The sequence below is a fragment of the Fulmarus glacialis genome, unplaced genomic scaffold (genome assembly GCF_000690835.1).
Source record: "Fulmarus glacialis isolate BGI_N327 unplaced genomic scaffold, ASM69083v1 scaffold13660, whole genome shotgun sequence".
NCBI lineage: Eukaryota > Metazoa > Chordata > Aves > Procellariiformes > Procellariidae > Fulmarus > Fulmarus glacialis.
In genome coordinates this window covers 16,724-42,263 of record NW_009189881.1, presented here as the reverse complement: position 1 = coordinate 42,263, position 25,540 = coordinate 16,724, and the positions used below count along the sequence as shown (strand labels likewise).

Genomic DNA, 25,540 nt, shown 5'->3' with positions numbered 1-25,540 from the left:
TAGTTACTACTAATGAACGAGTTAATCCCCAGTAGAAATCCTGCCCTTACTGCTGTAACAGAAGCAAGCTCAGGACTCTTAGCTAGACATAGAGTCTTCTCCCCCAGGCTCTCCCTTTGGGAACCAACAGGAGATAAGGCCTAAGATACACAAGTTACTTCTCATGAGTTACTTCTCTTGTTTTCTGACAGCTGCTGTAGTTGAAGCGTAAACCTGAAGGAAGAAACTAGCATTACTCCACCCTAATAAATATATGGCAGAATTATGCCAGGGAAGGGAGTCGGAATGACCACTGCAAATTCCAGCAATTAATTCTTTACTTAAGAAAGCTCCTCACTGTTCAGACCAGTCACTTTCTAACACTAACACACAGCACAGGCACTTTTCACAAATAATTCATTCTAATGTGTGGCGTTTTTTGCCACATTTCCTGGTAATATTGAGAAGGATTTTTCTTAAGAGAAAGATGGTGGCTTTTAAGGCAACCATGAACAATTTATCCCGTAGACTGTTATTTTTAGGCTTAGGGGAGGTATATTCTCCTCACCTAGTTTTTTAAGTATACCTCACGAACATTCAACATCATGATTAATACGGGAAGGATGCCATGAAGAGACACATCGAAGTTATACAAAGTCTTTTGTACAAACCTAGTATTACAAATTGTATAGCATTTTCCACTGTACCAGCATCTTTAATGCAACTTGTTCTAAAGAGAAAATGAACAATTACTCCACATTTGTTTAATCTTCAGTTAGGTAAGTGTAAGTAGGTAAGCTTAGTGAAGTACTGCCTGCCTTCTACCAGAAGGACAATTACCAGTGGGAAAACAAAAATAAACTTCCTGTAAGTCTGTAAAGCGTTTTGGGGAAACTCCGAGATAGAAGTGAGCATGTAGCAGAACTAAGTCTGCAGTTACTGTTGTTTTAGAAAATGTAACAAGAACTTGTTTGAAAGACAGAAAAGCCTAGAAAGGGAGAAAGAGAAAGGGATAAAGAGTTTATAGATTTACAATCAACATCCCTGGTGTAAAACAACTGAAAAAGAATAGTCTCATGGCTGCAGAAGCAGTTCATTATGCATGGGACCGTAGGAACACATACCTTGTTCTATTATAGTAAGTGTTCTCTTTGTTGAGCACCAAATGACTGAAGCACTGAAAGTACTTGCAAGATCAGTTATTTCCATAGCCTTCACACAGCTAACTTATTTACATATTTTTTAATGAACTTCACATCATAAGAGTATGCATACACAAAGATCACATCATCTGAGCTTAGTAAATCCAGTAAGTTGACTGAACAAGATCAAGTATAACAGTAAACGACAGTTCTGTCATTCAGATCAGGAACTGTGCACTTAACTATTATATCACCCATGACTAGATTCTGCTCAACAGCTTGCTTAGGATAGGAAAACCTTGAATCAAGTAAATAAGTCTACTCATGTACCCAGCAATAAACATAAGGCTAATCCATAGAATATTAAGAAAGGTGTGCTTAAGATCTTGCTCTGAGGACACTGAAAATCTGCACATTAAATCAGGTATATAGTATTTCAGGTATAAACATTAGTTCTGATAAGCTGTTGTTTTAACCCAGGATGCTTTCATCTATTTACAGAAGAGCTTAAACACTCAGACATACCAAATTGTCCAGGTTTATAGATGGAGAGGACAGGTCCATGGAGACCGAAGCACAGAACAAAAGCATGGATATTAGGGAACAGTATGACTGGGAAGAAATACTGTGGGGCTGTGCTTTCAGGATACACCCATATAATAACCAGCTTGACTCAGTAAAACAACAAGCTGAGTTTTCTATGAGATCTGTCTTTTAATATCTCCTACACCACGTTGTACTGTCCATTACTGCTTATCTTTGAACTAAATGCTAATCCAAGGCTCATGAGAATTGATCACGCAAGCAGAAACAAAGCCTATAAATTTAGAAATCCAAAAGACACAGTATTTTCCAGATGGCATTTCAGATACAAGAATTTGTTTTAATGCTTCTTATTCCTATCCAACTGAATATTGTGGAGTTTGGAGATATGTTTTAAATGAGGTTTTACTGTTATTACATCAAGTATGTCCAAGTAAATGATTACATATCTAAAGAGCTAATTTCAATGTTATTAATTATAAATCAGCTTAAAATTCTGCCTCCTTAGATGACTCTTCTCTCAGCCTTGACCAAGAAGTAGTCTCTAACAAGAGGAAAATATCATTATTCTACAAGCACTATGAACTTATTTGTATTCACAGGCTCATGGAAAAAATACCATCTGTACATCATTTCATCCTGTCCACAAGTTGCACAGTTTCAGATTAATTTCCTATTGCTTCTATTGCCACATAGATCATGTTAGCATTATCTTCCAGTTGCTATATTATGTTGAAATAGCAAATTTAGCAGTCTATTAGTCTTATAGCCCAATTAATATAGCACCACCACAAATTAATGAAGCCACATGCAAAGCAGTGCATTCCTGGAGAAGTATATTAAAATTCATTAATTGGTCTTCTGACATTGGAAACAGCCTCTGCTTATTAAAGTCTCCAAGTGACTACTCTTAAACTGCATGTTTAACATGATTACACAAAGCCTCTTCATACTTAAGTTTAGCTTTTTTCTAAAATTGTAATCACTACTGCTGTATGCAGAAGAAATATGACAGATACACAACAAAAGTATGCAAAGTTACTTGACTTAAGCAAGGTCAGTTACACACGCAGTGGGATGCAGGTAGCATTTTCCCATTAAACTTACATAATCTCATTTACATACTGTAGATAAAGCAATAAACATCAGCTCCTGCAGTTTTAGTTTGTACTTTTCAAGCAGACGGCAGCTTTCAAGGACACTAGCTTGAAGCTGTAAAGAAATCCTCCTTCTTGGCGATTGTCTGGGATGAGCTATACAAACTGAGCTACTGCAAGATTCCCGTGCAAAATATTAATGATACGACTTTAGTTGAAAAGTAAACTAAAGAATTATCAGTTCCATAGCTCAACAACTAGACGTACTTGTTGACACAAGTACATTGTAGTTGGAAAGATTGGTTGTGCTGCTGACAAAAAGAAACTGAGGCCCAAGTAAACAGCAGCAATTTTGATACGTTACCCACCACTACTTACCAGGTCCACTGTATTCCTCTTGTTAGTTTCTCCTAAAGAGCTTGTGCAGAATGTCTCCCATCGCTCTCTGACCTCCTCTGGAAGCTCTAGCAGAGGAAACAGAAAAACCTCAATTTGATACTACTGACAAAGGAACACCACTTAACTTTTAATTGTTCTCTTCTGCTCTACCAGTAATGCTGCAAAGAACATATACATCCTCCTAAATCCGTAAGGATTACTCCATCTAGCAAACAACTCCAAATTAAGCAGGCCAGCATCTCTTTGCATTTATTTCAGGGAGCTTTGATACTGTCTGAAAAAAAGACTTAAGTATATGTTTAAGGATGGCTGATTTTAAGTTGAATGCATCAGAAATAATCAGTATTTTCTTCTTTTATCCAACAGCTGTCTTTTAATTTAAGTTTGATTTATTTCCTCAAAATTTGATAATGAAAGCCATGAAGACAAACCTAAGACCATTAACATTACCTTTAATGAGCTGTTGGACTAGTGTACTGTTTGGCCCCTTATCTGTACTGTGCACAATACAGTTTGCTATCCTTGTCAGATGACCCATATAGCCATGCCGTCTTCCTCCTTCAGCCCTGCAAGAGACAAAAGGAATTCAACTGCCCACACTTAGAGCAACTGTGCTACTATATTTTGTTATAAAACACTCTACCAGAGTCAAGAAGTTACACAAGAGAAATAGCGTAGGGGTTCTTAAGCAGAAGATTTGCATCCTAAAACCAAAGGTTCACAAAAAAACCCCAGAATTTAAGATACCAACTGGTTTGGCCACACTGAGCCACTTCAGAAGATTTAACAAGCAGGAAGTGCAGAGTATCTGAACAGATTATTTCTGCTTTCACATGTGTGTGCGTAGAAAGAAAAACGTACAGTATTATCAAGATAAAGACAAAATTAACAACAGATTCACAGTTTTAGGAATTTTCTGTTGCTGAGAGTATTTTTCAAAACCCCAATACACCAAACATTATCTCAGAGCTTTCAGTCCATGATCAAAAGAGAAAAAATTCTTAAATCTCAAGTGTGATCTAGTATTACAGAGTTTCTTAACATTACATTTAGCATACAGAGCTAGAATGGTATGACCAACTGAAATTTAAGTTAGGATCATTGCTTTCCCGAAGTTTAGGAATGACATTTAACTGCATATCAAAGGTATTACAAGGTGGTTCAAATATTTTTTATGTGACAGAACTGCTTTGTAGAAACAGGAATTACCAGTTTTTAGAGTAGTGCTTTGAGTAGCTATGATCAGCTGGAACCATTCTGGATCTGACCAAAGAGCTAAAGTGAGAGCTCTGACTTGGACTAAATTTCTAGCATTTAGCTGCAAGCTAACCAGACACTTGCTGCGTCAGCTTTTTAAGGTTTTGTGCTTTTTAAATGACAGAGGGGGAAAAAAACAAAAACAACAAAAAAAAAAAATCAAGAAAGACCCATTCAATTTGCTAGATAAACCTCCCATGAACTTGACTGAAATCTTTGTAAAGCAACAGCAGTTCAGGAAGTAGCTTATATTATGCAAACACAAATCACATTACTCTATTTTCTACCATCATCATCTAACACATGAGGTAACTGAAATTATGTTATGTCAATGCAAGATAACACGAATGAAACAGTATCACGTTGTTGACAGGAACAACTTGAGAGAGAGATTCCTGTCTTACTTCCTCAACTGCTTAGGTAACAAGTACATTCAAAACAAGCAACACATGATGATGACAAAGGTTACAATTTCTAATACAGGATAGGCCATGAAGAGCGCTTGTATTTGACAAAGCAGACTGACTTGTTACTGCCTAGCCAAAAAGTCTAGAATACGATTGTATCTTCTGTTAGCAAATGCTTACTAATCCCAGTGATTTTTACTACATCAGATTTTTACCAGCAGAAAGCTTCTAGACCTGATCAAAATAACATTAAGTGACAGAATACAAAAGCATTAAAAAAAAAAATCCACTTCCTGAAGCAGCTAAGCTAAAAATACCTTTAGACAATCTTAAAGACTTATCTTTTACATTTGGAGTCATACCTGTACAAAATTGGATAAAGGGGTGAATTACTTACAACAGTCTGCTTGTTTCTTGCAAATAAAAATCAATTCTTTCCAGATAAAAGCACAATCTGAGGTTTACAACAATATTTTCCGCATTAGTATTTGCAAACATGAGACTAAATACTTAATTATTTCATACATATGGTAAGCACTGGATCAAGAACATTCTTAGCCAACCAAAGAATAGTTTTCGTTTGTATCTATGGAAATAACTTTCCATACTTCTATCCTATGAGAGTTTAATCGCTGATAAAGTTGGCAGTTCTCTATAATCTCAGGAGAATACGAAATAAAAGAGAAGACATTTGGGAGAGCATGTTTTCTACAGTGAGATTAAGTCACATTCCCTTTCTTTGTACCACCCTCTTCACCTACTTCAACATTCTTATTTTCAGGTCGGTTACATTAGCCACATATTTACTATCTGATTCACATCAAATAGGAACAGGAATATTTTGGGGGGAGTAGAACTGTCTCAAATAATACACCAGCAAACCAGCAACACCATCCCAGTCAGTGAATTCAGTATTTTGACAAGTTAGAGCTAAGATTTACTGTTCAGTATCTCCTGAGCCAAACTTAAGAGCCCTCAGAGACCTGTTTTACCACCTCAGGTAAAGATTGAGTGTTTTTTCTCCAGCTATGAACACATTTTCAGACATTAGCTACTTGAAACTTCCATCCGTTCACAAACACATACTTTTAGAAGGTACTCCATTGCTAAGGACTTGGCTTTTACTGCTTCGGAGTCTGTTGCTCCCCAATATATAATATGCTTTGATGTGTTTATAAATAATTTTCAATTGCTTACTGGAGGAAAGTATTTCCTGTCCTCTCAAAACTTATGGTACGTTTCTGTCCTTGAAGATGGGTAGACTTTAAAGATCATAGTAATATCTTATACATGGCAAGAATGACAAACTATTGTCTTCTCATGGGAAAAAGCATCAGAATGCTACCGAAAAGTAGTATGAGAGAAAGCTTTAATCCAAATATTAACATAAAAGAGGTTTTGGAACTGGCCAGATCAGTTCCAGGTCATACGTTCATTTCACAATTCAAGTCTTATGTAGACAATTGCAGGGAATGAGAAAACTAGTTACTCACTGTTTCTTCTCATTCATCTCCCATGCTTCAAGTATTCGTTCTATTAATTGGCACTTAAGGAAGAGCTATCAAAAAAGCAAAATATGCTTAGTAATAGTAAAGTGGAACACTATCACGCATTTTACAGTTGATTTTAACAAATATTAAAGTCTTACAAGACAACTGATTTCAGGTTCAGGATAAATAGAATCATAGAATCATAGAATCATTAAGGTTAGAAAAGACCTCTAAGATCATCAAGTCCAACCTTCAACCCAACACCACCATGCCCACTAAACCATGTCCCGAAGCGCCTCATCTACACGTCTTTTAAATACCTCCAGGGATGGTGACTCCACCACTTCCCTGGGCAGCCTGTTCCAAGGCCTGACCACTCTTTCAGTGAAGAAATTTTTCCTAATGTCCAGTCTAAACCTCCCTTGGCACAACTTGAGGCCATTTCCTCTTGTCCTATCGCTTGTTACTTGGGAGAAGAGACCAACCCCCATCTCGCTACAACCTCCTTTCAAGGTAGTTGTAGAGCGCGATGAGGTCTCCCCTCAGCCTCCTCTTCTCCAGGCTAAACAGCCCCAGTTCCCTCAGCTGCTCCTCATAAGACTTGTGCTCCAGACCCTTCACCAGCTTTGTTGCCCTTCTCTGGACATGCTCCAGCACCTCAGTGTCCTTCTTGTAGTGAAAATACTTTCATTAAAGGGTTTAAAGTTCAGAAGCAGCAGTCAGATCGCAACCAGAAATCCAAAAGCTAAATCTACATTAATTCTACTTCTCTGCTGCTGAGTTGTAGTAGCATAAAGCTATTGAAATAGCAATTTTAATTCTTAAAAATAAGAGGAACTTCAAGGAAATAAATAGTCGCAGCTCTGCACACGTGCTCGCTTTGGGGCTGCAAAAATCTACTCTATGGCACTTTCAGGTTTAACACCCTGAACTGACATTTTAAGAAAAAACAGAAAAAGATTCCTGTTCATTCTATACATAAAGTAAAATTGGGGTATATTTTATGTAAGAGTAACTGCTACGATAGCCTGGAGATGGGAAAATTCAAGAGATTCCCAAAAAACCACAACTTACATGTTTCAGTAAGAGATTGTCCCCAGTGGAATCCTGATCTGTAATTGTGCCATTTTCTGTGCTTTCAAGAGGACTTGCAAGAATCAACGCAATACAGATTTCTACTTGAGTATGCAAAAAGTTATTCCATGTATACTTAAAGAACATGTCCTGAAAAACAAATTCAACAATGTTTACACAAACCAAGGTCTTCTCATTAAACATAACCTATAGTCTCACTCCAGCAAGTCATATGAATGACTACACTGGAACAAATTCTTTTAAGTTTTACAGTAAATATTATTGTGCAAGAGAAAGTTTGTGACCTACAAAAAAACTTAATCCTTGTGCTTGCTATTATCTGAACACAAGGGCTATCATACTGGATCAGAACAAAAACTCAACTGTAACTGGATTTACCCTGTGGGTAAACAATAATGCATTTTCAGAGAACAAAGACAGGGAGGAATGACACTCCCCACTTACATTCTTTCTGCTAGCTGCAGCCCAGAGAGTCCCAGAGTCAGAAGTATTATTTATGACCTTAGTAGCCTTTGACAGATTTCCCTTTGTTTTGAGTTCACTTAGCCTTCTAGCATCTACAATACCGTTTATCACGTGCTCCTCACTTCAGTGAGATTCCTTACAAAATCAAATCTACCTGTTTTGAACCTGTCACCTACTAATTTTATTCTATTACAGAAGGCTACTCAGATAATGTAGATGCAGTTAAATGCCTTACACAAGACACAGATAAATACTGAAACTGAGATACAATAAACAGTGTTCATTCAGTCATGTTCCTGGTTCTCCACATTTTTCCTTTTAAACATAGGAAAGATTTTTTTCAAGCTTTATGTCCAGTTATTTTAGATGACTACTTGCTGTAAAACTCAAATGATTGCTGTCACTGGTAAAATAAAATTAGTTATGGAAATATGTGCAGTGATTGGAACAGTATTAAACAATTTAAATCTCATTCAAAATACAGCTAAAGATCTCCAGTTTTCCTTCAGTCCTCTCAAATAGTAACATCCTCCCATAAAAATATGTTACTGGAACCAGACAATTACTTTTCCTAATGGTCAAGTCTGCACAGTAAAGCATGTGTTATTTCAGCAAACAGCATGAAGCACCAAGAAGTTTATATGGCTAAAATTACTTTCTTTCCCTTATGTAAAACCTTCAACAGAAAAGCATGTTCAAACCTCACTGAATTTAGTTTACAAAATAATCTACTTATAAGAACATGCAAGTGTTCATAGCATGTATATTCCCTTAGACAACACATCTAGGAAAAACTTCAGTTACGGTGAAGTTAGCTATTTTTATACAAGTTAGAACCTGTCTGCAAACCCAAGTTGTGCAGAGAAATTGAGATGAGGACATTACAACCATAGCCGTATTAATTAGTTGAAGAAAAAAGGATTTTACACTAAAACAATTTGGGGCAGAGAATATATTTTAAGTCTGCAACTGCCTGCTTAGAAGCAGAAGTTTACATATTGTATTCAGAAACTGTAATACAAGTTCTAGCATGTTTTGCTAGTCATTTTTTAACTGATGCCAACATTTGAATTTTTTGGTCAACCTAAACACAAAGAATATGTCCTGCTATAGTTGAAGTATGAGGTAGGAAGGACTCAAAGTACACATTCCACATTAGCAAAAAGCAGTGAGAGAAAGTTTGTTGTGCAACATCTTGCTTTCAGAGGTTTGAAGGCATATGAGCTACCAAGAATAACTGTCCTTTTATAGGACAGTGCTGAGATACCATTTGGTGTGCCATATATTAAGAGAGGAAAAAGGGTTTTGAAGGAACAACTTAGGAAAAGAATGAAAACAGCAGGGAAGCTCTGAACATGGCTGTTAACTTGAGAACGCACAGATGACAAAAATAAGCTTAAGAAAACTACTTCATATATTTATGAAGGTGTTAGAGAGTAAGAACCATTCAAGTGATCAAAGGAAAATGCTGACTTCAGACCAATGAATTTAACAGTAAAACCCAGTATTAAGAGTTCTTAAACAGTGCAATAGAAACCACAACACAAACAGGCTGAAAAGTTAGGCTGGAAAATATACTACAAATTCTGCAGTGACAGAAAAAACAGACAAGATCTTAATAGCAATTCATAAAAATAAAGAAGGCAGCATAAAGTTCTTACCAGTATTACTCCTATGCTGTTAAGCTCTATAAGCTCCTGATTCACACTGCTTGTATTTGTCTGTAAAAGGCTAGATATTAATCTAATCACATTTAAACGCGTGTTTCCCACAGGTGGATCCAATACACCCCAGGTTGTCTTCATGACACTTTTCTGAAAAAGAAAAAGGTACTACATAAAACCCATTAAAATATCTTTAAAAAAACAGCTCATCATTACTATGCACAATGACAGAGTAGTGCTTAGAAATATATACAATCAGTCCTCGAGCGACAAGGTAACTTCACCCTGCAAAAAAGCAATTTTTAGTTCTGAACACTATAGCTTATTTTAACTCCACAGACAGGAAGCACTAAAAACAGTGACATGAAACCAATGACATTGTAAAAATTGATTGTTAACTACAGGCAGGATCTCAAAGTAGATGCATTCTACCCAACCTTGAAAGGGATTAGGAGAGAGTTCCTAGGAAATGTTTCTCATTGGTTAATCCACGTACAGCTATAGTCTACATTGCTACAATATACACAAAACAGCTAGGTGGAAAGTCTTTAAACATATTATAATGCCTCAACAACCCTAACTTCATATATGTGAAAACAATTTTATTAAGCAACAAGCTTCTCTGGTGTCTTATTCTAATGTTATACACGAAACAAGCTCCATCCGTAGTCTTTGAAGGAATTACTTTCAACACAGCAAGAATCGCTTTCAATGCACTAATGGGTCCTTGTATTACAATCATAAGCCTCATGGTTCTTACATTGACATTTTAGCTGGTTAACAAACCAGAACTGTTGTCACATAACCAAGTGCCAATAACAAAAATTCGGTATTAGCTACTGTAAGAGCTAAAAATCTAGTAGCAAATGTGCAATGTGCAGGAGAATTCATAATGAAAATGTCTTCCTGTCTTAAGGCACAAACATTTTGACAAAGAGACCACTACTGCCTTCTATAACACTGGATGCCATTTTTGCTTGACCAGTGCCACCCTTGCATCAGAAAAGATGACTGACATCCTGCTAGTTCATTTAATCCACTCCTTACATGAGGCAAAAGTCTAAGGATGCTCATTTAACTAGTGCTCAAAACAAGCAACAGATTTCAGTAACTTCACTAGATGACTTATTCAAATGCTAACTATGTCCAACCATCAGAAAATACTCATCTTATCTTACGCGACCCTGCTTTTACTGTAATATAGACCTGTATCTTGCCATGTTGCTGCAATAAAGATAAGACAGTTTCTTTGCATTTTATTACCTCTTCTGCATTTGGAAATCTTGAGGTCTCATCTTCTCCAGGCTAAAATAACCCCCACCCCCATCTGGTATTTTATACATCTCTGGTCTTTATTCTCACTTTGGCATACAGGTCCTTCTTTCTTGTGGACTGTGGCACCCAGTTCAGGGTGCAGTGCTCCAGCTGAAATTCTGCCAGTGAAAATTTGAGTGGAAAAATACAAATGGATCATAGGTAAACCCCCTATTTATATATCTCGTATTTATCTTTTGCAACAGCATGACATAGATAAGTTGCTTAAATCAGTTAAAAAGTCTGGAGTGCAGGGTGCATGCCATGAAGCTGGTCTACTTGGGTCCTCAGCAAGTCTAGAAGAATTGTGCAGGCCTCATGTGAGCCATGCCAAAGTTCTAAACAACTGAAGCATCCATAGTCCGTGTTTCCTATCCATATAGGATTTTAAAGCAGAAAACAGGACCCACTTTGAGAATATATAGCAAATCTCTTTTCACTGCTTTCAGAAAGAAGCAATTGCTTCAAGACTATCCTGCCAATTAAACAAAGTTTAAGCTGAAAAAGCGTATCAATTAGCACAACACATTGGCTCAGGGACAACATAGTGAACAGTAAAGCTTACAACAGGCTGGGAAGGAGCCTGGGCACTTGCCTGAATGTTGTCAAACTGGCTTTTGTTTGTTATTATAACCTGCCTAAAATATAGTCACACAGTGACAGTCTTGTTTCAACTAATTTGGTAACAGAAGGTTTCACTTACTTTTGGAGGCTCAAGTAGGAGTTCATGGAAGGATGAAAGTCGTGCTTTTATGGCTTCTAAAACACTTTTGTTGACCGAATATGTTGAATTGCTCACGCCTGGAGGACAGATCTCTATATGGCCTTCAAATCTAGAACACACACAAGCAAAATCTGGTAATTAATATCAAAACTAGCTGTAAGACATCTTTAAGGTGGGATTGTGAGTGTGTCATGGTTCCGAAGGCATGTGAAAAGAATGAAGAGGCAAGTAAAAACGCAAGGTTACAAATATGAATTAAGTGTGAAGTGATGGTTGAACAAGATTTTTCCAGACACCAGCCCAATATTTTTAGGTTTATTTTGCTTGAAATCTCCAATATGGTTTTGAGATTAAACATTACAGCTGTTTTATTTCCTCTTTTGAGGCAGATAACGAGCTTCACTCATCTATCCTGAACAACATAAACAAGCTGAATGTACCACAGAGATCTGTTCAGCAGTTTCTCAAAGTGAAGAGGTAATAAAATTCCAAATAACTTTTTAAAAAGTCAATACCCACTCACTGCACTGTACGTATTTACTCTATTCCTTGTATCCAGAAACAAACTGATGAAATGTAGTCTGATCTGTCAAGTGGCACTTAAAATAGCTTCCAGAAAAAAATGCAGAAAGACCAGTCATTTGGTGAAAATGTAGTAATGCCAACTGCAATCACGTGGTTTGCTTTTTTACTTCTTCAGCTACAACAGGCCACAAAAATGGTTCAGTCATAAGTACACAGAAGACACTTGCTATTGCTGAACAGTAGTTTAGTTAAATTATGCAGGCATAATTCAAGTGAAATAAGAACACTTACGTCTGTCGTCTTGTCTCAAGTAAGGTCAGTAGTATTTGGATTGCACTGACTATTGCAGATTCATTTTTTTCTTTATGAAAAATATTAGACAGCAGCTGCTCTATGATTTCTCGTCTGAAAAGCAAAGCATTGGCACCAGATATAACACTACTTCAGGATACAGCCGTTAAAAGAAGTAGCTACCATTTGCCCACGTAAAATTAATTCGGGGATAACGGAAAGAAAACTAGTAGCTATTTCAAGCTAGCAGGTACCACTAGGACAATCACTCCCATCCTCACTGCCCCAATCATACTTTCCTATTCCTTCCATTGATCTAGTTTTTTGATCTGACAACCAACAGTACAAAAAGGGAGTTTTCAGTCAGATCAAAAACCTGATTCAGCTTGTCATAATAGCCACACAAACCTAAACCTGTAACCAGCAAAAAGAAGAAGGGAATACAGGAGAATCTCTTCTGTGGCAGAAACACACACTTAGATTAACTTAAAACAAGTAACAGATCAAAACCAAAGTCTCCCATGTGTACTCTGCACGGTATCAAGCTGACCTCCACATGTCTGACCCCAATAACTTTGGCAGCACAGGAAATAATGAGACAAACGCCCCCCAAGGAAGTCCTCCAGGTGGGCTCTGCTTACTTACTGAGTTATTTTAAATTAGACAGACAGAGGACGGGTAGCCAAGAAAATTCACCTGAGAAGTGGAGCTTGCCATTTCTAAAGGTTTTCAAGGTCCAAAGTTAAAACCTATGTTCTTTATGAACTGAAAACAAAATCAGAAATTCAGCAAACCAACTTACTTTTCTAGACTTGCAAGCAGTGGATCTGGTTCTGAACTGTTCTGTACTTGTAACATCTGGTCTCTGCTTAGACGAATAATTTCACAGAGTGACTGTGATGCATTTGAAAGCCTCTGGAACAGAAAAACATAACTTTTCACTGTAAGAATAATAACATGCTGGACTGTAATTCTTCAATTAAAAAAGGTGAAAGTTTCAACTTGGACAAGAATCTCTCCTATGCAAAAAACATTCAGGCAATACCTTTATGCTGTAACTAAACTGAGAAGGTGGGGGTGGTGGCCCAAATTAAAAACTACACACCCTCCCCCAAATGACCATACTTAAAATACTGAAATCAGCTTACTGAAAAAAGCAAGCAGAAAACAGTAAAACTAAAATTTCTAACACTATGTTGTACAGCAACTTGTTGAACAGATAGACCCAGAAGAGTGTCAGACCAATACTTACATCTTCGTCTTGAGACGGATGTACAATTTCCACAAGCCGCTGGATAATTCTCTCCTCATTTAGCCACTGTAAAAATGTTTGTGGGTGTTAGTAAGAATGTTATTCAAGTGAATGAATTAATTAAATTAAAACTAACAAAATTAAAAGAAGTCATTTGACAAATGCCACAAGTCACACTGTCGATATTTCTAAACAAGGACTAACAATACTTCAGAAAAACAGGAAAAAAGTAAAATTAGTGTTTCTGATCAACTGTAAAAAAGAAAGCCTTAGGTATAATTTCAAAATAAACTTTGATGCCAAAAAAAGTGTTCAGTTGCCAAAAGAAGTGTTCGGTAAAGTCCAAAACATTTTTAAAACTGCATTTGGCAGCTGTAAGTTACATATTAAAGACCAGGGGAAGAGATCTGCACTCAGGTTCTAAGTTGTCCACACCAGCGCTGTGGCTCCACTGGAAAAGTATTAGCAGCTCCAAGGAAAAAAACCCCACACATCTAATTTCAGCACATTTGAGAAATAAACTTAGTAAAACCAGCAGAAGATAAGCCATCCTACAGTTCACACATCAGACAGAAATCCTTTGAGACATTTTACTTACATTTAACACTTCTTGCCGGGGCTGTGGAGGTTCTATGCAAGTCAGTAGCCTGAGCAACAAGTCCATGATAGCAGAGGTCCCTATGTGCTTAATAATGAGGTCTACAAAATCATGTTTCCTCTTTAAAAAACCAACAATCTAGAAATTAAAAAGAAGTAAGCTTACATTTGCTTATCTGTATTTTACATGGTAAATTACACCAACCAGTTTTAGTTTCTCTCTCCTACCAAATGGAGAAAATAAATGAGAACTTCTTAAACACTTTTGCCACTTAAAGCTTGCAGTACAAGGCAAGATAAAACAATACACACGTACAGAGTAGCAAAAGTGGCACAGGACAGATCCGTACTACGTGCAGCGTGTCTTGGGCCTCCTCTCAAGCCCAACTTGCTGACCATAAACTACTTATAATCCAATGCACAGTCAGCTTTCCTTTTTGGTACGAATTACTCCCATCCCTGCTTAGTGAGCAAAGCTCAACACAGCAAAACCTTAACATAATACAAACAAATACAGAGCTTGCTAAATTAAAGACACAGAACAGTCACAAACTTAATTTACCCAGGTACAAGAGCCAGTCATTGCAGCTTTTGCAGTACTGGGCCACATGAACACAGACTACATTATTTCTTAACAAGGACTCCAAATGTCTCTCACCTTGTGCTATAACAATTCTTCACACCAAACCGGACCCACTCCCACTGATTCAATTCATTTATCTTCACCTCTAACAGCAATTAATGCAAATATCACCATATAAAACACTGAGCTAAGCTAAGCCAAAAGGTAAGCACTCACACACTGCCCAAATAGCTCAGGCAAATCTCAATCAAATACATCTTACTCATCCAGACATATTTTTTAATCCTGTGCATACCATAAAAAAAAGTTAGGGTCTTCAGCTAGTATGGAAGTTGAATGCTCTTCTTTGACTCCACTGCTGTCCCTCAAATGTGTAGTCTTAAAGCAGCATTGCTGAGTACTACAACTTTATTAGAGCACTTGTTAAATTAGGGAGCTTGTAAATATTTACCTGTTCTGGTTTTCTGCTTATAAGAATACTTAGCACCTTGCTGAAGAAACTGGCCAGTAAAGGGTTTAGAGGAGATTCATTTAAGAGGAAGCTGTACAGTTTCATAAGTAAGGATTCTTCTTCTCCCAGCCTATCATTGATCTGTGAGACATCTGATGTAAGCAGCTCACATGATATGTTTGGATATCTGTGGAAAAGGTAAAAAAAAATCCATCACTCATACTTCAAAAGTTGTCATACTTCCAGCTCTGAATTCAGAACCTGGTAAGGCTTCTGATCAAGTTTTCAAGCAGGGTTGGTCTGCACTAATTAAAGCAGCAAACTACTGCAAGGTAACAACTGCACATTCAGTCTACAAGCTCTGTTCTTTCATTTAAGAAATGGACTACTCTGTTCTTCAGTAGCAATAGCACAACACTAGGCAAGTGGGGTAAGGAAAGGGCAAGCTTTTATTTTAAGATCTATTGTTAAATCCATCTGTTCTACTGTTAAATCCATCTGTTCTACTGTTAAATCCATCTGTTCAAGTACTGATCTCTGATTTCAGAAGCCACTTCTGTTTTTGAAGGAGAAAAGTTAGTTACCAAGAAGTTAAGCAGACTGGTAGTACTGGACCGATACTGGGGAGGGAGCACTGTGTTTGCCCCTTTCTACTATCACAGGGATTATTTAAAAAGGTCAAAAGGAATAGCTTCAGGGGAGATATACATATATATATAGAGAGAGATATTGCAATTATGTAGAAATTCAGTAAACTAGTCAAAGTCTGACAAAGCCTGCAAAACTAGCTAGTACTGCTTCATGACAGTGTCATGTACAGAACTGCACATGTACAGAAGTACAGTTCAGAACATTGAGTAATTAAACTAACAGGCCATCAAGACCAGTAATCTCCTGCATTTGACAGTACTATCACCCACTCACACTAAAAGTAATTTTGACAGCATCAGCAACTTCAGGTTTCTAAGTGAAAGATGCTTCAATTTCAAACTCTACTAGAAACACTTACAGGAGGCTTGGTTTACCAGAAATGGTGAAGTGCTGCAACTAATAGTGTAGCTTATTTCACATTAATATTTTACATATTGTTTTAAGAAAAAAGCAGCTTTCTGCACAGACAACTCTAAAGTAGGCCAAAAATGGTTGAAGTGCTTTTATACGAATTGCTAGGTTGATTTTTGAGTTTGAACCTTCTCAGCAAACTAGCTGAAGTCATGGCCATACCCAATTCTTACAGTTCTAGCTCTGCAAAGGAAAAGACCAACAATTAGACATTAAGTACATTAAGTACATTCTTCCAAGGAGTGCTACAGACCTTCTAATAAGCATCTTCAAAACATCTTACCAATCATCGATAAAACAAAGCTAAGCACTTAACTATACTATCCAAATAGGGTGTTTCATTCAACTATTTTCTTAATAATCACAACTACAAGATTTTTCATGTGAGTTCTGATTTTTTTTTTTTTTTTAAAGCCTCCTTTGGACAGCAATTGGTTTTGAAAGCATTTGTGGATAAGAGGCTTCCATTTGAAAAATATGCAAATATTAGAATGATTCATTTGAAAAGCCCCTTGAAAACAAACTTACTCTAAAGATACCAGTATTGTACTACACACCAGCACGCAGGGATTCAAAACACACTATCAAAGTAACTGGAATAAGTTATCCCTCTTTCCACCTTCCCAAGTCTCTCCCACCCCCAAAAGTTTTCCTACTTATATCGAATTTTTTCATCCATGTCTTGAGGTGGCTCTTCAATAATAAATGAAACTAAGTCTTCCAAACATTCTGACTTCAGCAGAAACTCTATAAGTTTGCGATTCTGAGCCTTGCACTCTTGCAGAACATCCTCTTCATCCATCAATTCCTTCAGTGTTACATCTTCTCTCTCTAGAAGTGTATCTATGTGGGATGATGAATGGAGATCAAATTTCCAAAACATGCTGGTCTGGATAAGAAGAACACACACAAAGCATTAAGTTTACAAATCTATTCAAGCAGTATTTGTAGTAACACTTCACAGTGGTATTTCATAGCTTCTAACCCCAACAGTACCTGCATGCATAGAAACTTTCTAGAACATGCATGAGGCACAATAGTAGATGCTGACAATCAAAAGCTACAAAATCAGGCTTGATTAAAGATGACTGAATATTCCGTAGTAATTTTTGTACCTTTAGTAATAGCCAATATTCTAACATCCAAAGATAAAGTTAGGCAGCTCCAGGGTTTTACTTACATGAAAGGAACATGCTAATCCGCATTAAAGAAAAAAGGATAACTTGGGTTCTCAATTTATTGAATTCGCTCTTCCCAACTTGTTCAGCAATTAATAGAGCTGAGCGAAGATAAAATGGGCACTGCATAAATGTACTACAGTACCACCCCTACCATTGAAGGAAACACCTATAAAGGTAGAGGAACTATAATAATTTTAACTTGCAGGCAGCACACATCAAAGTGCTGGAGCTAATTTCAACACAGGATCTACTATCTCACTGTACCTCCCTCCACAAACTTGACACAGGAGGAAGAACAAGGGACAATAAAATACCTTATGCAAACACGTGAAAGGGCAGTGGCCCCAACCACTGAAACATTGTAAAAGGCCGTAACAGAAATGCATAAGGATGAGCAACTTAACCTTTCCTTATAAAACGCTTTGCCACCTCCATGTTAATTCTGTTGCTCTAAGGCACCTTGCAAGCAGTTGCTACTGAGACAATAGTGCTATCAGAAAAGAATATTTCAGTCTATGATAGATCCAATAAACTGCTTTCACCTCTCATTAAGCTCAATACAAGCATTCGCTCCATTCCCCCTCCCCTTCAAAACAGGGCTTTTACATGACATTCAACCTCTGACACAGTATCAGCTGGTCTTACATGAATGCAGAATTTAAGAGGATTGAAAGAGATACTACAGATACTAGAGAACAGTAAGAGAAACTTTTCTTTCCTGACAATTGGAAGCAGCATGGTTTTGAGCAGTACTCATTTAAATAAGGAAAGAAAGACTCCTTTTGCTCCTTTAGTAACTGCCTTCCAAGTGTGAAGGATTAATTCAATATGTTAATTACTGCTGTCCATTAGCGACATCATCAGCTGCGAGGACATGTAGTTACTGCAGAGAATGTAGGTGAATAGTACTATTTTAGCAAGAACACTTCTGTAAGGTTGTATGCAGGAGCAAGCTTAAAGACAATAATCAAACTATGCTTTTGTAATACACTCTTATAAAAATCTATAAAAACTAAACCAGAAATATCTAATTCTTATGCAAATTAAGAGGTAGACAACTTTAAGCATTTATTTCCAAGTTAAAATGGATTTAGCATGCACACTATAGCTACTTAGAACAGTGAAGTGCCAAATTTAGTACTTGAGCAGTTTAGAAAACAGGTAAGAGTCCAAGGATCCACCAAAACCCTTATGACTCTCTTCATTAGCAAGACTTCCAGTATTTGGTCTAAATATTGAAAAGCCTGGTATACTCACTATGGAGAAGTTTTAATCGCTTTTAGGGTTTTCATTGTTGCTTTAACCATTACACACTGATCACTTAATACCACCTTACTTTGCTTAGCCTTTTGTCAGAAGTTGTAAGCATACATAACTGCCCCCACATTACATAGCTTTCTGTTTAAAGATATGGGAGTCAAACAAAATCAATCAGGAAAAGGTAATTTCAATTGCAGTATCAGTACTTACAATCGTCTGAGATCCCGTGCAAGGATTAAGTGGTTAAAAAACAGAAAAAAAATCTTTTCTACTAAAAGTATTAGTAAATTTACAAGCAGGGTTCAAAACACCTGATCTCACAAATTAGCTTAAATCAAATTATACAAAGTTGTTATTAAAAACACTAGCTTGTGGGTATTCAGGCTACATGCAGACTTACTGTAAGCAGGTGAAACTAGTGCATTATTAAAGTCACAGGTTATTTTTTGTTTGTTTTTTTTTTTTTTTAAAGCTTCTAGAAAGTAGATCAAATCCCTCCCCTTACCCCAATTAGTGAAAGTAGCAGTGAAAGTAGCATCTTTACAAATAACCACTATCAATGCTAATTCCAGATGTAAATCCCTCTGCAGTGATTAAAGCTCATTTCAGTAGCTTCAGTGTATTTCTCAGATACTTAGTTCAAGAGAAATTCAACAACGGAAAATAGCAACAACAAAAAAAAAGAGGCATACTACTGCAAACATGTTACTGCGTTATTTCACAAACTGTATCCCAGGCAAGCTCTTTTAGGGGGTGCTCCCTCAACATGTCAGGTGCCGGCCAGAGATTATTCCATCACTTTTCAACAGGAGCCCAGGTCCTTTGAAATAAGGAAAAATAAATAACATAAAATGTGCCAAAGAGGAAGTCCAGGAACCCTGAAGAGAAGAGAATTTTCTTAGGTGTTATCACTGGCGATAATCTAGAATCAGCCTACCGTAGTTCTGAGTGGAAGTTTTAAAAACAAAAAGTTATTGTTATTCTTCCCACAGCCTACTGTTCTACCCTCCCTTCCAAACCCTACCAATTCTGAAATTTTGAATTATCTTCATGCTTTTTCACATTTCAGTCCCATTAACAGAGTCAGAATTAGGCCTTATGTCCACAAATCAGGAGTGCTCCTCCCAAATTTTCACTATCTGCAAAGTTTACAATAAACTCCACAGGTCAATTGGGTTGTGTTACTCCCAATATTCAACTCCATTGCCAATATGAGCAGAAAAATCACAACATTTGGATTCAATGCAAGATGCAAAAGACTGCCAAATACAAGACATGCTCAAGATTAGATACTACAAGAAGCAAAATAATCCAGGATAATACTAAAAACCTCTCAGATGTGGAAGGAAAAATTGTGTTAAAGATGCTAAAACCACTGCAGATATTTGACTGTCTTTTGTAACTTGAGTTAGCTTTCCATAATCTCTGAACATTCCCAGCAAGCAAGACTAACAGAATTCCAATTAATGTAAACAGTACTTCTGAAAGTTTACATCAACTTGCTGATGTACAAGTTATGACAATTCAAGATCCTAAGGAACACCCAGCATTCAGAGAAACATCGCTTTGTTTTCTTAGTTAATATTGTTAAGAGATTCTTCTCTGAATGAATGCTGAAATAACCTTCCATGTAGTAAACACCTGATTTGAATCTGAAACGAAAGAAAGCAGTTCACCAAAACGAAGAAAGCCTGTCAACTGCTCTGAGATACAGGTAACTGAAATTCTCACTTGAATTGTTTGCTAAAAAGGGAAGAAATAAAGCTTAGAAGCAATCCTTTCAGACCAGAAAAAAACTGGTCTTCTGCCTACTACAGCTGAAGAAAACCATACTGTGTGTATTATTTTTTTTTCTCCCTTTCAGTAACTAGTCTATGGTTCTTCCTAGAGGCCAAATGCTTAATTGACATCTCCATCAAAAAAGTTGGTAACAATTTTATCAGTAAGTTTCTCCGTAGCTTTGAGTAGACATAGCTGTCAAACACCCCTCCTGAATACAGACACCCCTGTTTTCAAGCTACAGGACGAAGATGTGAATTCCAGTCAGACAAGCATATAGTTTAATTTTGGACAATGTCTCCTATACTGAACCTTTTACAGAACAGACTTGTTACTTTAAAGCATCCAGAAGTCCCTTCAATAAATAAGAAAACTATTAAAGTAAGCTGCTGATTTAAGTTAAACTTTTAAGCATCATACTTAAGTAAAATAAACATGAGAAACATACTTTGCAAGGAGTTACTTCCAACTTGGTACCTCATACTTCTACTTAACAGTTGAGTATTGGTAGCTACAAGCAGACATGGGGATCTAGACCAGTGCAGAAAAGAAAACTAAAAGGACCTCAGCTAGCCACCTGAAGGCTGTTTTACCTGACAACTGGATGTTAAAAGGATAGGAACTTTGCAGATTTTACAGCAACACCCAGTTTCATTTTTCAGGGAAGAGAAACTTATTTTTTTAAAAAAGTATCAGTGTCAAGCTGAAGATTCTGCAATATATGGAAGTCTGAGAAATGCTACATAGACAGTTATAACAAGGATTGCATTATAAAAAACTAAACTTGGAACATAACTGCCTATTTTCTTTATGTACCATCATATTTTCTTATTACAGGATTCAAGTGCACAGATGAAAAAAATCACATTACTTTTCCACCAACAAACTTTTCCATGATTGAAACACATCCTAAATTATGTAGCCTACTTCAGCAAAACAGGTTTTTACAACTCCTGGGTAGCAACTAGCAAAAGACAACTTAGTTGCTGGACGCAAGGAGAGCAACCACCAAAGGAGTCCTTCGTGCCACCACAGGCTTTCAAGGTCTTACACTTCTTAGTGATAAAAGCATTTCCAATGCAAACAATCCATTGCCTTCTAAAAACCCAATAGGTAGGTAGGTTTGATGAAGTACAAGGTAATGATGAAAATAAATTCTTATACTTTTATCATTAAAAGAGATTTTACCAACATTTTTAAGACCTTTAAAAGAATTAAATGATTTCTTTAAAATGCTAAGCATGCCCTTCTGCCTGCTTCACATAACCTCAACCAGTTAGCCCCTAGGTATATTTACTTAGTTTCCAGTTTTGGGTTTTTTTTTTTCCTTTTTCCAAACAATGGACAGTAATTAGACACCATACTAGCATTTCTAAAGTGCTTATTTTGACACTGGAAATGGACCATCTGTTCAAAACAAAGCCAAGTAAGATTGCATGTCTGAAAAAATTTGAGAGCTAAACAGAATTACCCAAATTGACAGAGAAGACACTCCAGTGGCTACTTTTTAAACTGCCTATTTCACTCAGCCAGAGCATCACCCATTGTAAACCTGCTGTCTACAATTGCCTGCCCTTTGCAGGCTGGGGCACAATTCCTCAAAGCATTAAATTTCCCAAGACCAATTAAATAGGAAAATTAAGCACTTATGCATTTAGTCTGGAATCGAGGGCAATTTGAACAAAATAATACAAAAAAATAAAAACCCTGCATTCTAGCTTGAAGATCTGGACCAAAACAGTTCTTTTCCGTAAAGTAATGATAATTTACAGCAATACACAGTTATGCCATCACTGAATTCCCCACTTTTTCCACTTGATGAATGCAAGAATCTCTCATATACAGCAATACACTTACATTGCTTCCTCTGCATTGAGAGTTCAGGAGAAAAATAAGGAATTCTTTATCTTCTATCCCATTAAAATAGTATGGGTTTTAAGTAGTGTAAAAACTCTGCTCTTAAGTATTCCTTAGTTTTATTTCTAAATACTTCAAATAATATAATAGAGACCATACTTACCCAATAACCTATTTGAAAATAAATTTATTTTCAATTAAAGCAGTGAGGTTCATTGTGTTATTAGCTAGAAAGGTGTAAGTTACTGTTCCAAGTCCCTAGATTTAACTACATTACTTCACATTACATCCAGCAATCAAAATTAAAAAACAAAAGCAGTCATACAGGAGTTTTCATGGTACAGTTTCTACATTTCTTAAACAAAATCTAAGATAAATTTGACATAGAATAAAAATCTCATGTCAACACAAAGTAAGATGTAGCAGTCTCTTCAGTGTCAGAACAGCCTGTTCAGGCCATAAATGTGAGCCCTAGTGGAAATTCATTTTTGAGAAATACTCCATTACTTAACACTAACAATTCGATTTTTATGATTATAAGCTAGTGAAGTTTCAAAGAAACTTTGTGGAGGAGGGAGCCAATAGATGGTTTGAAATTAAAAGGAATGAAATAGAACACAAAATACAAACACCTTTACATCAACAATTCAATACATATTGCACCCATATTTCAAATACCATGCACAGTCCTAGTCCTCCCATTTCCAAAAGGACATAGCAAACTAGAAAAGATACTGAAAGGGAAACAAAACCAATCGACAATTCTTTTACGGAGTGGCTGGGAGACCTTGGGCAGGCTGGCTGCACCTCTCTTTCCTGACTGCAGGATGGCTGGATGCTTCGTCCCCTCTCAGCCACTGTCGGTCCCAGGGTGCTGCGCCTGTGACCGAGGTGACCGAGGATCCCCGACCCTCCTGCAACACTGTTGCCACTATCTCATCCAGGGAACCCCAGGCATGGGACGAGGAGGGGGCTGGAGCCCTGGCACACGAGGGGAAGTGGAGGGCAGTCCCGGTGCCTAAGGGGCAGCAGAATAGCACAGGGGATCAATCCCCAGGAAAGGGGCCCTCAGCCTCTGCGACCCTCCTCCTTCTCCCACATGAGGGCATTTCTCAAGCCACAGCCCCCCCAACTCCCAGAACAGCCATATTTGGCCACATGCATCACCACACAGTGGCCTCCTGATGTCATGAGCCACCTCACTGCCTTTTGTTCCGGGCCCTATAAATACAGGGACCCTGGCAGCTGGCCCACAATCTGCTGAGCTTCGAGGCCCTCAGATTCCAAGGATAATTGGAACAAAGAGGTCCCACAGCAGCAAGGCAAGTGGCTGCTCACTTTTGCGTGGGAAGGCAGATAGGCACAGAAGAAGAGGAGGCAGTGTCAGAGGAGGGACACCATCAGCCACATGGTAGTGAGGGCCATCACTCATGTGGCTGATGGTGTGGAGCCCAAGGAGATGGATCCACCCAAAGATCAAGAAGAACCAATGGAAGGGGATCCACCTCCAGCATGGCTCCCCTGGCACCACTACACCATGCCTGGGCTCCCCTCCATGACACCATCAATACAGCGTCACAGGAGCACCCAGCCAGCACCCTACCATCAAGCCCAGCTTCCACACCTGGCTGTCCTGCACGCTCACCCATTCCATCTCCCAGCATTAACAATTATTTTGTTAATTGCCACGGGTGGTGTGAGCCCTTCTCTTTTCCATCCCCCACCCCTCCTGAAGGGGTGTCATCTCCTCTGCCCTGAGCCTCAAGAAAAGGGGATGAGACAACCTGGCTTCCACTGGGCTGCTGCACCAGGGCAACAGGAGGAGTCTCTCGGAGGGCCACCGAGGTCCCTGGGGCCTGGAAGTGGGGCTTCTTCAGTCTGAGGAAGAGAAGGCTGCCCGATGGGTGGTTGAAGATGAAGCCAGACCCTCCGCGGCAGTGCACGAAGAGTAGCAACAGATCAAGAAAAGAAGTTAGAGACAGTTGTACCTTTAGAGAAGCAGAAGACTGCAGTTCTGCCAGGAAGAGGTGCTGGCCTGCAGCATTAAGGTCCCTTCTAGCTTCTTCACTACAAGTTCTTTTCAAGGTTGGGCAATAAACAATTTAAAAAAAAAAACCAATAAAACAAGAAAACAACAGTAAAAATGCTTTTCTCCTTCTTATCTGGTACTTTGGCAACTGCATCTGGACTCCTCTGTCCCCTCCTGCTCTCCCTAGTCCAGGAAAGACATTCATCTGTGGAGTGTGGGCCCAGTGAGGGGCCGGGGCACACGGCACACAAGGGCAGGTTAAGGGAACTGCCTCTGGTCATGAGGGTGGTGAGACACTGGAGCAGGTTGCCCACAGAAGCTGTGGATGCCTCATCCCTGGAAGTGTTCAAGGTCAGGTTGGCTGGGGCTTTGAGCAACCTGATCTAGTGAAAGATACCTGCCAGCCTCACCTCTGTGCCTGGGAAGATCATGGAACAGATCCTCCTGGAAGCTATGCTAAGGCACATGGAGGACAGGGAGGTGATTCGAGACAGCCAGCATGGCTTCACCAAGGGCAAGTCTTGCCTGACCAACCTAGTGGCCTTCTAGGATGGAGTGACTACATCAGTGGGCAAGGGAAGAGCTACAGCTGTCGTCTATCTGGACTTCTGTAAGGCCTTTGACACGGTCCCCCACAACATCCTTCTCTTTAAACTGGAGAGAGATGGATTTGATGGATGGACTGTCCGGTGGATGAAGAATTGGTTGGACGATCACATCCAGAGAATAGTGGTCAACAGCTCAATGTCCAGATGGAGATCTGTGACAAGTGGTGTCCCTCGAGGGTCCATATTGGGACCAGTTTAATACCTTCATCAATGACATCAACAGTTGGATTTAGTGCACCTCAGCAAATTTGCAATGACTTTCAGGTGAGTGGTGCAGTTGACACACCTGAGAGACAGGATGCCATCCTGAGGGACCTGGACAAGCTCGAGAAGTGGGCTCCTGTGAACCTCATGAGATTCAACCAGGCCAAGGGCAAGGTCCTGCACCTGGGTCAGGGCAACCCCCAGTATCAGTATAGGCTGGGGGATGAAGGGATTGAGAGCAGCCCTGCCGAGAAGGACTTGGGGGTACTGGTGGATGAAAAGCTG

At 38.4% G+C, this 25,540-nt stretch overlaps 1 protein-coding gene across 2 annotated transcripts in view; it reads right to left on the bottom strand.

The window, feature by feature from the left end:
* Nucleotides 1–25,540, bottom strand: part of PPP6R3 (protein phosphatase 6, regulatory subunit 3) — a 52,239-nt gene that overhangs the window by 23,916 nt on the left and 2,783 nt on the right. Inside the window, exons 2-14 of one of the 2 annotated variants that reach the window (XM_009583796.1) lie at nucleotides 19,471–19,598; nucleotides 16,994–17,226; nucleotides 15,276–15,462; nucleotides 14,243–14,380; nucleotides 13,645–13,710; nucleotides 13,195–13,307; nucleotides 12,393–12,506; nucleotides 11,556–11,685; nucleotides 9,536–9,688; nucleotides 7,389–7,538; nucleotides 6,318–6,382; nucleotides 3,611–3,726; nucleotides 3,140–3,225 (exon numbers count right to left, since the gene is read on the bottom strand). In XM_009583796.1, coding sequence (XP_009582091.1) covers nucleotides 3,140–3,225; nucleotides 3,611–3,726; nucleotides 6,318–6,382; nucleotides 7,389–7,538; nucleotides 9,536–9,688; nucleotides 11,556–11,685; nucleotides 12,393–12,506; nucleotides 13,195–13,307; nucleotides 13,645–13,710; nucleotides 14,243–14,380; nucleotides 15,276–15,462; nucleotides 16,994–17,226; nucleotides 19,471–19,482 — 1,563 coding nt within the window. In that variant the 5' untranslated portion in view covers nucleotides 19,483–19,598. The remainder of the gene's footprint in view (nucleotides 1–3,139; nucleotides 3,226–3,610; nucleotides 3,727–6,317; nucleotides 6,383–7,388; nucleotides 7,539–9,535; nucleotides 9,689–11,555; nucleotides 11,686–12,392; nucleotides 12,507–13,194; nucleotides 13,308–13,644; nucleotides 13,711–14,242; nucleotides 14,381–15,275; nucleotides 15,463–16,993; nucleotides 17,227–19,470; nucleotides 19,599–25,540) is intronic. The other variant, XM_009583804.1, reaches the window with a different exon arrangement.